This window comes from Balaenoptera physalus (assembly GCF_965194825.1).
Source record: "Balaenoptera physalus genome assembly, chromosome: 3".
NCBI lineage: Eukaryota > Metazoa > Chordata > Mammalia > Artiodactyla > Balaenopteridae > Balaenoptera > Balaenoptera physalus.
The window spans coordinates 124,988,320-125,003,436 of record NC_138890.1 but is presented as its reverse complement, the minus strand read 5'-3'; the positions used below and the strand labels follow the sequence as shown (position 1 = coordinate 125,003,436).

The 15,117-nt window shown below is 37.6% G+C and overlaps 1 protein-coding gene across 4 annotated transcripts in view; it reads left to right on the top strand.

Annotated features, from left to right (window-relative positions):
• The window catches only part of SREK1 (splicing regulatory glutamic acid and lysine rich protein 1), a 55,372-nt gene that overhangs the window by 33,905 nt on the left and 6,350 nt on the right, over positions 1-15,117 (top strand). For all 4 annotated transcript variants that reach the window (XM_082457246.1, XM_082457245.1, XM_082457247.1 and 1 more), the window contains one exon: positions 2,757-2,852. In XM_082457246.1, the coding sequence (XP_082313372.1) occupies positions 2,757-2,852 (96 nt within the window). The remainder of the gene's footprint in view (positions 1-2,756; positions 2,853-15,117) is intronic.

Sequence of the window (15,117 nt, the reverse complement as noted above, 5' to 3'; positions counted from 1 at the left end):
GAATTATATAGTTGAAAGCAACAGTATATGTTAAAATGTGACTTCAAATCAGTAGGTCATTGCCATATTTCAGCACATTGAACCAAAACCTGAAGAAATTAACTCATTTGCTGTGGGTATCAGTTGAGCCTTGCAGACTGCATCTTTATTGCAGTTATTTTATTGGTTGTGTTTCACACATTCCTTTGTGTTTCTGTGATCGTTTAGACATTGCCCTTCACAACACCAAATAATATTTCGATTCCTTTTTAAAAAAATTAATTAATTAATTTTAAGTTTTGGCTGCCTTGGGTCTCCATTGCTGCACGTGGGCTTTGTCTAGTTGTGGATAGTGGGGGCTACTCTTTGTTGCGGTGTGTGGGCTTCTCATTGCGGTGGCTTCTCTTGTTGCAGAGTATGGGCTCTAGGTGCGTGGCCTTCAGTAGTTTTGGCACCACGGGCTTCAGTAGTTGTGGCACCACGGGCTTCAGTAGTTGTGGCATGTTGTCTCTAGAGTGCAGGCTCAGTAGTTGTGGCACATAGGCGTAGTTGCTCTGCGGCATCTTTCTGGACCAGGGATCGAACCCGTGTCCCCTGCATTGGCAGGCGGATTCTTAACCGCTGCGCCACCTGGGAAGTCCCCTCAATTCCTTTTAAATTCAGTTGAATTTACTTTTTCTGATGACTTTGAAATGTTTATAATTTTTTCATGGGTCATTTTAAGTTGCTTGATATTTAAGAAAGTGTAGATGTTCACATTCAGTTCTTAGTTCTTAGATACCTCTGGGGCCTGGAGAATAAATGCTGACTAATGTTAGTTCCTAAAGGTTCAGCAGTTTGGAATGTTTCATGCTTTCAGAAGAGCTTGCTGAAGAGTTACCATTTCTTACCTTGTAGCATTTTTCTTCCTTTCAGGTGCTCTGATTTGTTTAGTGAATGGGAAACCTCTTAACTGCCCAGAATAATAGTCTACTTAATATTTTTATTTCCAACATTGTCTTCTGAGCTACATTTTTAAGGAAAAATTTTGATATTTAAAAACTTTTAATGCTTGGAATTACAGTTAATAAGGATGAGACCATCAAAGGGAAGGAGAACATATTTACTGAGCACCTGCTGTGCACCAGACACTAGGCTTGGTACTTCACAGGTATTATCCTGATCCTCATAACAAAACTACAAGGCCTGAGTTATTATCTCCATTTTTCAATTGGAAAAACTGAGTCTCAGATAAAGTAATATGACCCCAGTCGTGCTGTTGGTAAGATGTGGAACTAAAATTTAAATGTAAGCCTAATCAACTCCCAATTCTGCATACTACAGCTGACAGCTTCTTTCTCGACAAACTGACATTCTAGCTTCCTGTCTGTCCAGCCTTAGCTCTCATTATCACTAACTGGTAATTATTAGATGTCCACCTGTACATAGTGCTTCCTGAACATACAGGTAAAGAGTTACACTGATGAAGATGGAGCCATTTTGTGTAAACTTAAAGTCTGGAATACACTGATATTCTCATGCTATGAAAAAAGTACTTCTGGTTCTTGTGCGGGGTAGGGATGTGCTGTTACAGAATGGCATTGATTAAATGGAATAACGTCATCTAATTTCCATATTAGGAAGTATAATTTGGGGGTGACTTGGAAATAAAATTGGGTAACGGAGGAGAGAACCTTAGGTAGAGTTGGAATTGATTTATTTGTGTTCTCAAAGTTCTTGAGCTCTTTTGGTCGTAACATCTACTGTGTATACCACATATGAGCATTGTCTAGTTTCTTATTTTACAGATGAAAAATGCACACAAAATGTTTCATTAGCCTAGAATCAGCTTACTGAGGTGATAAGGAGAACTTGAATCCTAGAGGATTTGGTTGTTTCAGCTATGTGGCCACTAATTATCAGAGCTTCTTGTGAGATAGGTCATTGGCTACATTAATCATTTAATAAATGTACCCTTATACCTCATCACCTGAATAATAGACATCTTGAAATTCATTGTTTCTAAGTTGACCACCCTTACAAATGAAGTAGTTTATTAGAGTATGCATCATTTGGTAATGTGTTAAGCAAAATAGTTTTTAATAATAATAAAACTGTTAATCTATTTAATAATTATTTTTGACTTCATCATATTTAAATCCCAGGTTTTAAGTAATTTCCTTATATCTAAGCAACTTGTGTGCTCAATTTTAAATGAATAGAACAACAATAATGAAACGGTAGGTTAAGGGGGTAAAAGCAATTTCTCTAAAATGAATTAATGTTTAGAGACATTCTACATACTTGGGTTTAAAAAGTTCACATTTTGCAAGCCCATTTACCTTTCACTTCTTGAAAAGGGCCTGTTACCTTGTTAAAAAAATAATCCACAGTGGGGCAGCAAGGAGCTAGATGCATGACAAAGGATCTGATAAGCAACACATGCTTTAGGTGCTGAGGAAGAACATGTTTGACTTGAGAGAGAATATGAAACATCCATTACTATTTTTCTACTCAAGAAATTACTGTCCAAATAAATCAGGTGAAAAGGAGGTCATCTACCCTTTCTGATATGAAATCTTAGAAGATGTTTTCATTGGTCTGTAAAATATACAGTTCATAATTTGACCTGTACTAGAATTAGATAATAGAACATTTTCATGAAAGACATTAGTTTAAACTGCCCTGTAAAGAGTACTATTCACTTGAGAGCATTAAGGACCCTTTTGATTTTGTGTATTTGAATTATCTTTTATTTAAATTACTGTTTTTTAAAATGACATATTTTTGACTTTCAGGGAAAGGCGTAGGAGGAGAAGCAGGAGTTCCTCCAGATCGCCAAGAACATCAAAAACCATAAAAAGGAAATCTTCTAGGTCTCCATCCCCTAGGAGGTAGGTTGAAAGCATGTGCTAAAACTGAGGAGGAAGCAGGGGGAAAATTTTCTCTTTTCAGTCTATTTTTTTTAACTTCATATTTTGAATGAGTAATATGTAATGTATTTACGTGGTTTAGAAATCCAGAGAGTATAAAAAGTTATATAATGATAGGTCTTAACTTCCACCCAGGTGTCCATCTACCCTGTTCCCACAGGTAATGACTTTATTAGTTTTTTTTGGTATATCCTTCCAGTTTTGTATATAGGTACAGATGAAAATATATAATTTTTATTTTCATCTTCTACAAAAGGTAAAACAAAATATACACTGTTGTACAATTTGCTTTTGTCACTTAACTACCAGGAGAACTTTCTGTATTCATCAGAAAGTGCTGCTTCATTCCGTTTTACAACTTCATGGACTTCCATTATCTGGCAGTACCTGGTTTATGTAACCAGCCTGCAGTAGAATGGGTTTTCTTAATTTTCCTTTTATAAATTATATAAGTCTGTAATGAACAGCTTTGTACGTACATAATTTTGTAACGTGCAAGTATGCAGAGAAAGTTTTCATAAATGGTATTTATTGTTGGGTCAGAGGGTGAGTGTGTTTGTAGTTTCGAGAGATTTCCTTCCCTGTTGGCCTTCATAAAGATTGGCAGCAGCTTGTACTTTAACCAGCTCTGTATGAGAATGCCTGTTTCCCTATAGCAGCTGCAGATTGTTACCAAAGTTGTGTATTTTTGTCCATCTGATAGATGAGAAGTGGTACCAGTGTATAGTAATTTCCGTTGCATTTTTCTTAAGAGTGAAGGTGGCCATCTCTTCATATATTTGAAGGCCATTTGTATTTCCTTTTCTGTGAGTTGTATACGTTGCCCATTTTTCATGGAGTCTGTTTTTGTGGGGTGTTTTTTTGGTTTATTTTTTCCTATTTCCAGGAGTTCTTTTTGTATTAGGGAGATTATTCTTTAGTGATTTGGTTTCAAGTATCATTCCTACTTTGTCATTTCTTCTTAGAAATTGTTTATGAGACTTGATTTTATAGAGATTTTTGATTTTTATATAGTTTAATTCCTCAAGTTTTTTCTTTTGTGACTTCTACATTATGAGTCTTAAAGGTAGAAAAATCTTTCCTATTCCAAGGTTATAATAAAATTCCCCCATTGCTTCTTCTTGTACTTTTATGCTTTTAATTTTTGCATTTACGTCTTTGATCCATTAGGAGTTTATCCTTGTTTGCCATATGGCACATTGATCCAATTTTATTTTATTTTTCTAAATGCTTCTTTGTTGTTCCAATATCATTATTAAAAACTCAGTTTTCCTAACGCTAATTTGATATATTTCCTTTGTCATATACTAAATTTTTCTGTCTGTGTTGGAGTCTATTTCTGGGGCTTCTCTGCTGTTGGATTGGTTTGACTGATGATTTGTGTACCAGTAGTGCCCCATGCTTTTAATGATTCAGATTGTATAGCATTTTTAAATATTTAGTAAGGCCCGTTCTTCCCCATACTCCTCATTGCTCTTTTTATGAGCTTTCTTGACCATTCTTGTGTGTTTATTTTTCTATTTGACCTTGAGTTAGTTGTCTAGGCTCTAGAAATAAAACCTACTGATAATATGTGTTATAGCTGTATTACATTTATTAATTAGGGAAATTGATGAATAGATTATTAAAAAATAAAGCTTTACAAAGGTGAGTCTTTCTATCCAGGAACATGGATGGCCTACTTATTCAGGCCATCCTTAGTGTTTTTTCATGAATGTTTCAGTGTTTATTTCATACAGATTTTATGCATTTTCAGTTTATTTTTAGGTATGTTTTACTTCTTTGTTCTTGTAAATGAGGTCTTTTCTTTCATTATGTCATGTAATTGGAGATTGGGTTTGTACATAGGAAGGTATTGATTTCTGTATGTATATATTTTCATCCCACTATCTTACTGATGGGTCCTAGGTTTTCAGTTGGTTTTCTGTGGTTTTCTAGGTATAGAAGAGAAACTTTTAAAAAGCTTTCCCAGGATAGAAGGAGCATGTTTCCCAGCAGGGCTCTTTTGTTTGTTTGTGGGTTATTATTTTTAGGTGAGAATAAAGGAAGGCATAGGATATTTAGGAGGTAGGCCAAATTTTTTTTTTTTTAATACTTCACTCCTGAAAGTCAAAACTTTTCTCAGTTGTGAACTTAAAATAGACAAAAAGGTGTACTTATATTTGCAAAATGTCACTTCCTTCCCCATTCCTTTTACTTTACGTAGCTACATCCACCCTCTGTAAGTGATCAATTGTTTATCTTTCCTTGTGTTTCTTTTTGCAAAATTAAGCAGATACATGTATTTGAATTTCTCCTTCTTTTCTTCACAAAAGACAGCATTCACTATCACTTTATACACCGTGTGTGTGTCTGTGTGTGTATGGTCAGTGACTATACCCAGCCCCACTTCCATCCTGAGTTATTTTTTATTTCATTTTATTATTTAATTTTTTTAAATAGATCTTTATTGGAGTATAATTGCTTCACAATTCTGTGTTAGTTTCTGTTGCACAACAAAGCGAATCAGCCATATGCATACACATGTCCCCATATCCCCTCCCTCTTGAGCCTCCCTCCCCTCCTCCCTATCCCACCCCTCTAGGTCATCGCAAAGCACCGAGCTGATCTCCCTGTGCTGTGCTGCTGCTTCCCACCAGCCAACTATTTTACATTCGGTAGTGTATATATGTTGATGCTACTCTCACTTCGCCCCAGCTTTGCCTTCCCACCCCATGTCCTCAAGTCCATTCTCTATGTCTACCTCTTTATTCTTGCCCATCAGTACCATTTTTTTTTTTTTTTTTTTAGATTCCGTATATGTGTGTTAGCATACGGTATTTGTTTTTCTCTTTCTGACTTACCGCACTCTGTATGACAGACTCTAGGTCTATCCACCTCACTACAAATAACTCAATTTCGTTTCTTTTTATGGCTGAGTAATAGTCCATTGTATATATGTGCCACATCTTCTTTAGCCATTCACCTATCGATGGACATTTAGGTTGGTTCCATGTCCTGGCTATTGTAAATAGCGCTGCAGTGAACATTGTGGTACATGTGTCTTTTTGAATTATGGTTTTCTCAGGGTATCTGCCCAGTAGTGGGATTGCTGGGTCATATGGTAGTTCTATTTTTAGTGTTTTAAGGAACCTCCATACTGTTTTCCATAGTGGTTGTATCAATTTACATTCCCACCAACAGTGCAGGAGGGTTCCCTTTTCACCACACCCTTTCCAGCATTTATTGTTTCTAGATTTTTTGATAACGGCCATTCTGACTGGCGTGAGGTGATACCTCATTGTAGTTTTGATTTGCATTTCTCTAATAATTAGTGATGTTGAGCAGCTTTTCATGTGCCTCTTGGCCATCTGTATGTCTTCCTTGGTGAAATGTCTATTTAGGTCTTCCGCCTATTTTTTAATTGGGTTCTTTGTTTTTTTGCTATTGAGCTCCATGAGCTGTTTGTATATTTTGGAGATTAATCCTTTGTCTGTTGTTTCGTTTACAAATATTTTCTCCCATTCTGAGGGTTGTCTTGTTTATGGTTTCCTCTGCTGTGCAAAAAGCTTTTAAGTTTAATTAAATCCCATTTGTTTATTTTTGTTTTTATTTCCGTTACTCTAGGAGGTGGGTCAAAAAAGATCTTGCTGTGGTTTATGTCAAAGAGTGTTTTTCCTATGTTTTCCTCTAAGAGTTTTATAGTGTCTGGACTTACATTTAAGTCTTTGATCCATTTGGAGTTTATTTTTGTGTATGGTGTTAGGGAGTGTTGTAATTTCATTCTCTTACATGTAGCTGTCCAGTTTTCCCAGCACCACTTACTGAAGAGGCTGTCTTTTCTCCACTCTATATGTTCTTGCCTCCTTTGTCGTAAATTACGTGCCCATATGCGCGTGGGTTTATCTATGGGCATTCTATCCTGTACCATTGATCTATATTTCTGTTTTTGTGCCAGTACCATACTGTCTTGATTACTGTGGCTTTGTGGTATAGTTTGAAGTCATGGAGCCTGATTTCCACAACTCCGTTTTTCTTTCTCAAGATTGCTTTGGCTCTTTGGGGTCTTTTGTGTTTCCATACGAATTGTGAAATTTTTTGTTCTAGTTCTGTGAAAAATGCCATTGGTAGTTTGATAGGGATTGCATTGAATCTGTGGATTGCTTTGGGTAGTATAGTCTTTTTCACTGTATTGATTCTTCCAATCCAAGAACATGGTATATTTCTCCATGTGTTTGTCATCTTTGATTTCTTTCATCAGTGTTTTACAGTTTTATGAGTACAAGTCTTTTGTCTCCTTAGGCAGGTTTATTCCTAGGTATTTTATTTTTTTTGTTGCAGTGGTAAATGGGAGTGTTTCTTTAAGTTCTCTTTCTGATTTTTCATTGTTGGTGTATAGGAATGCCAGAGATTTCTGTGCATTAATTTTGTATCCTGCAACCTTACCAAATTTATTGATTAGCTCTAGTAGTTTTCTGGGGGCATCTTTAGGGTTTTCTGTGTATAGTGTCATGTCATCAGCAAACAGTGACAGTTTTACTTCTTCTTTTCCAATTTGTATTCCTTTTATTTCGTTTTCTTCTCTGATTGCCGTGGCTAGGACTTCCAAAACTATGTCAAATAAGAGTGGCGAGAGTGTACATCCTTGTCTTGTTCCTGATCTTAGTGGAAATGCTTTCAGTTTTTCACCATTGAGTATGATGCTTGCTGTGGGTTTGTTGTATGTGGCCTTTATTATGTTGAGGTAGGTTCCCTCTATGTCCATTTTCTGGAGAGTGTTTATCATAAATGGGTGTTGAATTTTGTCAAAAGCTTTTTCTGCATCTATTGAGATGATCATACAGTTTTTATTCCTTAATTTGTTAATGTGTATCATATTGATTGATTTGCGTATATTGAAGAATCCTTGCATCCCTGGGATAAATCCCACTTGATCATGGTGTATGATCCTTTTAATGTGCTGTTGGATTCTGTTTGCTGGTATTTTGTTCAGGATTTTTGCATGTATGTTCATCAGTGATATTGGTCTATAATTTTATTTTTTTGTGATATCTTTTTCTGGTTTTGGTATCAGGGTGATGATGGCTTTGTAGAATGAATTTGGGAGTGTTTCTCCCTCTGCAATCTTTTGGAAGAGTTTGAGAAGCATCAGTGTTAGCTCTTCTCTAAATGTTTGATAGAATTCGCCTATGAAGCCATCTGGATCGGGACTTTTGTTGGAAGATTTTTAATTACAATTTCAATTTCATTACTTGTGGTAGGTCTCTTTATATTTTCTAATTTTTCCTGTTTCAGTCTTGGAAAATTGTTCCTTTCCAAGTATTTGTCCATTCTTCGTGGTTGTCCATTTTATTGGCATACAGTTGTTTGTAGTAGTCTTTTATAATCTTTTGTATTTCTTTAGCATCATTGTGATTTCTCCTTTTTCATTTCTAATTTCATTGATTTGCGTCCTCTCCTTTTTTTCTTGATGAGTCTCACTAAGGGTTTATCAATTTTGTTTATCTTCTCAAAGAACCAGCTTTTAGCTTTATTGATCTTTGCTATTGTTTTCTTCGTTTCTATTTCATTTATTTCTGCACTTTTCTTATGATTTCTTTCCTTCTACTGACTTTGGGTTTTCTTTCTTCTACTTTCTCTAGTTGTTTTAAGTGTAGGGTTAGATTGTTTGAGATTTTCCTTGTTTCTTGAGGTGAGATTGTATTGCTATATACTTCCCTCTTAAAATTGCTTTTGCTGCATCCCATAGGTTTTGGGTCGTCGTGTTTTCGTTGTCATTTGTTTCTATGGATTTTTTTATTTCTTCTTTGATTTCTTCAGTGATCTCTTGGTTATTTAGTAGCGCACTGTTTAGCCTCCATGTATTTGTGTTTTTTACAGTTTTTTTTCCTGTAATTGATTTCCAATCTCATAGCGTTGTGGTCAGAAGAGATGCTTGGTACGATTTCAATTTTCTTAAATTTTCTGAGGCTTGATTTGTGACCCAAGATGTGATCTATCCTGGAGAATGTTCCATGTGCAATTGAGAAGAAAGGGTATTCTGCCACTTTGGGGTGGAATGTTCTATAAATATCAATTAGATCTATGTGGTTTATTGTGTCATTTAAAGCTTGTTTTTCCTTATTTATTTTCTGTTTGCATGATCTGTCCATTAGTGTAAGTGGGGTGTTGAACTCCCCTACTGTTATTGTGTTCCTGTCGATTTCTCCTTTCATGGTTGTTAGCATTTGCCTCATGTATAGAGGTGCTCCTCTGTTGGGTGCATAAACATTTATAATTGTTATATCTTCTTCTTGGATTGATCCTTTGATCATTATGTAGTGTCCCTCCTTATCTCTGTAATCTTTATTTTAAAGTCTGTTTTATCTGATGCGAGTATTGCTACTCCAGCTTTCTTTTGATTTCCATTTGCATGGAATACCTGTTTTCATCCCTTCACTTTCATTCTGTATGTGTCCCTAGGTCTGAAGTGGGTCTCTTATAGACAACATATATACGGGTCTTGTTTTTGTATCCATTCAGCCAGTCTGTGTCTTTTGGTTAGGTCATTTAATCCATTTACATTCAAGGTTGTAAACGATATGTATGTTCCTTTTACCATTTTCTTAATTGTTTTGGGTTTGTTTTTGTGGGTCTTTTTGTTCTCTTGTGTTTCCTGCTTAGAGAAGTTTCTTTAGCATTTGTTGTAAAGCTGGTTTGGTGGTGCTGAATTCTCTTAGCTTTTGCTTGTCTATAAAGATTTTAATTTCTCCATCGAATCTGAATGAGATCCTTGCTGGGTAGAGTAGTCTTGGTTGTAGGTTTTTCTCTTTCATCACTTTAAGTATATCCTGCCACTCCCTTTGGCCTGCACAGTTTCCACTGCAAAATCAGCTGATAACCTTATGGGGATTCCTTTGTATGTTATTTTTTGTTTTTCCCTTGCTGCTTTTTTTTTTTTTTTTTTTTTTTTTTTTTTTGATTCACTTTATATTTTATTTTTTATTTTATCTTTTTGGCAGTTTCTCTTTTTTTTTATTTTTAATTTTTATTTTTGATTTTTTAAATTAATTAATTAATTAATTAATTTATGGCTGTGTTGGGTCTTCGTTTCTGTGCGAGGGCTTTTTCTAGTTGCGGCAAGCAGGGGCCACTCTTCATCGCGGTGCGCAGGCCTCTCACTATCGTGGCCTCTGTTGTTGCGGGGCACAGGCTCCAGACGCGCAGGCTCAGCAGTTGTGGCTCACGGGCCCAGTTGCTCCGCAGCACGTGGGATCCTCCCGGACCAGGGCCCGAACCCATGTCCCCTGCATTGGCAGGCAGATTCTCAACCACTGCGCCACCAGGGAAGCCCTCCCTTGCTGCTTTTAATATTTTTTCTTTGAATTTAATTTTTGTTAGTTTGAGTAATATGTGTCTTGGTGTGTTTTTCCTAGGGTTTATCCTGTATGGGACTCTCTGTGCTTCCTGGACTTGGGTGACTATTTCCATTCCCATGTTAGGGAAGTTTTCCACTATAATCTCTTCAAATATTTTCTCAGACCCTTTCTTTTTTTCTTCTTCTCTTGGACGCCTATAATTCAAATGTTGATGTGTTTAGTGTCCCAGAGGTCTCTGAGATTGTCTTCAATTCTTTTCATTCTTTTTTCTTTGTTTTCCTCCTCAGCAGTTATTTCCACCATTTTGTCTTCCTGCTCACTTATTCATTCTTCTGCCTCAGTTATTCTGTTATTGATTCCTTCTAGTGTATTTTTCATTTCAGTTACTGTGTTGTTCATCTCTGTTGGTTTGTTCTTTAGTTCTTCTAGGTTTTTGTTAAACATTTCTTGTATTCTCTCAGTCCGTGCCTCCATTCTATTTCCAAGATTCTGGATCATCTTTACTCTAATTACTCTGAATTCTTTTTCAGGTAGATTGCCTGTTTCCTCTTCATTTATTTTGTCTTGTAGGTTTTTACCTTGCTCCTTCATCTGTAACATATTTTTTTGCCGTCTCTCTCTTTTTTTTTTTTTTCTTAAATGAGTGGGATTGTATTCCTGTCTTACTGGTTCTTTGGCCTGAGGCTTCCAACACTCGAGTTCGTAGGCTATTGGGTAGAGCTGGGTCTTGGTGCTGAGATGAGGAACCCCATGAGACCTTACTCTGATGAATGTTCCCTGGGGTCTGAGATTCTGTTAGTACAGTGGTTCGGACTCGGAGCTCCCACCGCAGGAGCTTTGGCCTGATTCCAGGCTCATGGACCAAGATCCCGCAAGCTGCCTGCGGTGCCCAAAAAATAAAAATAAAAATAACAAAGTAAAAAATAAAATTACATTAGGAAACTAACAGATATGTTCGGAAGAATATAAAAATAAAAATACAGATGAATCAACAACTGGAAGGTACATCAGTACCACAATAGTGAAAAAGAGGAGGAGGGAAAAGAAAAAGAAAAAAAGGCGGGGGGAGAGGTCTTGGCTGTGGAGGGCGGGACCTGAGCAAAGGCGAAGTTTGGGTTGTGGGCGGGGCCAATGCTCAGGACCCCCAGGGCTGGAAGAGGCCCTGGGGGCTGTGGGGAGCTGGGGTTTAGGCTCAAGGAACAGAAGGGGCCCAGGAGTGCCCCCCACCCCTGGTCTCAGAGGGCAGGGAACCTCACCTGGGAGCCCAGCAGGCTTCCTGGGCTCGAATGGGCAGGGCAAACACCCTCTTCTCCTTTCCTGCTCCTCCAGTCTGGGAGGGCCCCTCCTGCCTGCCTCTCCTGATGTCCCCAGCCTCCCTCCTATGCCCCCAAGGACCCGTGCGTCCTGGAGGGGGGTTTGGAGGATAGGGTCGGCCTGGGAGCTCAGTAGGCTCCCTGGGCCTGGGTGGGCGTGGCAGTCGCCCTCTGCTCCTCTACCGCTGCTCCCGGAGGGCTCCTCCTCCCTGCCTCTCCTGATCTCCCGGCCTCCCTCCTATGCCCCCAGGACCCACGCAGCTTAGAGGGGGCTTTGGAGGGGAGGCACCAGCCTGGGAGCTCCGCAGGCTCCGTGGCCCGAGTGGGCCAGGCGATCGCCCTCCGTTCCTCTTCTGCTCTTTCTGGAGGGTCCCTCCCCCCTGCCTCTCCTTATCTCCCCGACCTCAGGGGTGCTGATCCTGTCTGGCCTCCTCTTCTCCTCCCCCCTCAGTCCCCCTACATCCTACCGGTTCACTTTGGGGTTCCTCCTGTCTCCTTGGGTGTGAGTCCCCCACCAGTGGCTGGCAGGGGCCCTCTGAGTTATTTTTTAAATTGAGAAGTAGTTTATGTAAAATAAAATGCACCCTTAGTGCATTTCAGTGATTGTTAGTAATTTTCATTGCATTTTTCTTAAGAGTTCACAATTTTGTGCAACCATTGCTGCTACTTAGTTCCAGAACATTTTTTGTCACTTTGAAAGAAAGCCTGTACCCATTAGCAGTTACTCCCCATGGCTCCTTACAGCTACTAATCTACTTACTGTCTCTGTGGATTTGCCTGTTAACGGACATTTCATATAGAGTCATATAATATGTGTGGCCTTTTTTTTTTTTTTTAATATTTATTTATTTATTTTGTTGCACTAGGTCTTAGTTGCGGGAGGTGGGCTCCTTAATTGTGGCTCCAGGGTTCCTTAGTTGCAGCTCACCAGCTCCTTAGTTGTGGCATGTGAACTCTTAGTTGCGGCATACATGTGGGATCTAGTTCCCTGACCAGGGTTCAAACCCAGGTCCCCTGCATTGGGAGCATGGAGTCTTATCCACTGCGCCACCAGGGAGTCCCTGTGCGGTCTTTTGTATTTGACTTCTTTGACTAAATGTAACATTTTCAAGGTTCATGCATATTGTAGCATGAATCAGTACTTCATTCCTTTTTAGGGGTGAATAATATTCCACTATGGATACAACCAGGTTTTGTTGTTTAACCATTCATTAGTTGATGGACATGTAGTATTGTTTCCATTTTTTTGCTGTTGTAAATAATGCTGCTATGAACATTTGTGTACAAGTTTTGATGTGGACATGTTCTTGTTTCTATACCTAGTAGTTGTAATTGCTGAGTCATATAGTAATCCTCTCTTTACCTTCTTGAGAAACTGCCAAACTGTTTTCTGAAGTGGTTGCACTATTCTATATTCCCATCGGCAATGTACAAGTGTTCCAATTTCTCCACATGCTCACTGACACTTGTTATTGTCTGTCTCTGATGATAGCCATTCTAGTGAGTGTGTAATGGTATCTTGTTAAGGTTTTGATTTGCATTTCTCTAATGATTAGTGATGTTGGGCATCTTTTCGTGTGCTTATTGACCATTTGTGTATCTACTTTGGAGAAATGTCTATTCTAGTCTTTTGCCCATTTTGAATTAGATAATTTGGTTTTTTGTTAAGTTGTAGTTCTTTATATTCTGGTTGTTAATCCCTTACCAGATAATATGATTTCCATGTATTTTTTTCCTATACTGTGGGTTGTGTTTTCACTTTCTTTGAGTAAGTATCCTTTGATGCACAAAAGTTTTTTAATTTTAATGAATTCAGATTGATCTGTTTTTTTCCTTTCCTTGCTTTTTGCTGTCATATCCAAGAAATCATTGCCAAAACCAGTGTCATGAAGATTTTCCCCTGTGTTTTCTTCTAAGAGTTTTACAGTTTTAGTTTATATATTTAGGTCTTTGATCCATTATGAGGTAATTTTTACATATGGTGTAAGGTAAGAGTCTAAAACTTCATTCTTTTACATGTGGATATCCAGTTTTCCTAGCACCATTTGTTGAAAAGCTTGTCCTTTCCCTATTGAATGGGTTTTGGCACCCTTATCAAAAATCATTTGACCATACATATGACCATATATCTCTGTCTTTTCCATTGGTCTGTAAGTCTCTCCTTATGCCAGTACTACACTGTTTTGATTACTGTAGTTTTGTAGTAAGATTTAAAACCAGGGGTTGTGTATTTTCCAATTTTGTTGTTATTTTAAAGATTGTTTTGGCTATTTGATGTCCCTGGAGATCCTTTTATTTTTAGAATGGGTTTTGCTTTTTCTGCCAACAGTGCCAGTGGGATTTAGATAGGGATTGCAGTGAATTTGTAGATCACTTTGGATACTATTGTTATCTTAACTCTAAGTCTTCTGATCCAAGAACATGGGATGTTTTTCCATTTATTTATGTCTTTATTTCTTTTCAGCAAATTTTTTGCCTTTTTGGTTGAATTTATTCCTAAGAATCTCATTCTTTTTTTTTTATTTTAAATAAATTTATTTATTTATTTTTGGCTGCTTTGGGTCTTCGTTGCTGCATGCAGGCTTTCTCTAGTTGTGGCGAGCAGGGGTTATTCTTTGTTGCGGTGTGTGAGCTTTTCATTGTGGTTGCTTCACCTGTTGTGGAGCACGGGTTCTAGAGCTCAGGCTCAGTAGTTGTGGTGCATGGGCTTAATTGCTCCGCGGCATGTGGGATCTTTTCAGACCAGGGCTCGAACCTGTGTCCCCTGCATTGGCAGGCAGATTCTTAACCACTGCGCCACCAGGAAGGTCCCAAGAATCTCATGCTTTTTGATGTAGTTGTTTCCTTGGCTTTAAGAGTTGTATATAAAGATATACATACATAAATAATGTTGCAAATGTATTTTTCTTCGTCATTTTTCTTTTGAATATGCTAGTAGTGGTTTTTGTTTTGTTTGCTTTGCAAAAGTTTATGTAGGCATACTAATGAATCTTTTATTTTATCGTACCTGGAATTTTATTTATGGCTAAAAAAATCTTTCCCTTCGCTCCAGTTAGAAAGAAATTTATTCATGTTTTCTTCTAGTACTTGTATTGTTTCATGTAAAAAATTTAGGTCTCTAATCCATTTGGATTTATTTATTTATGTGAGTGAGATATGGACCCAGTTTTGTCTCTTTCCAAATAATAATCCAGTTGTCGCTAAGTCTTTTATTTATAAAAGATGAACTTTGCCCCAGTGATTTGAGATGCCACCCCTTTGTTTTATTGAATTTTCATAGGTACTTGGGTCTGTTTCCTAAGTGTTTTTCTTTGTTCTCCTGGTCTTTGTGTTTATTTTTAAAATATTCATAATTAAGACAAAAAAGTTTAGAATTCCATATTAAGGCTAATTATTTTGAATAGAAGGTGTCTTATGCTTCTGATATGAAATGCATCATTTTTTTCCCTCTAATTTTAAGGATATGTAATTTTTACAAATGGAACTTGTTCATTCCATCTTCTGCTTAATGTTTGCTCTTGAATTGGTGGGTGGGACTTTTTTGTAATTGTGAATGAGAGGGGAGGGCACATGGAA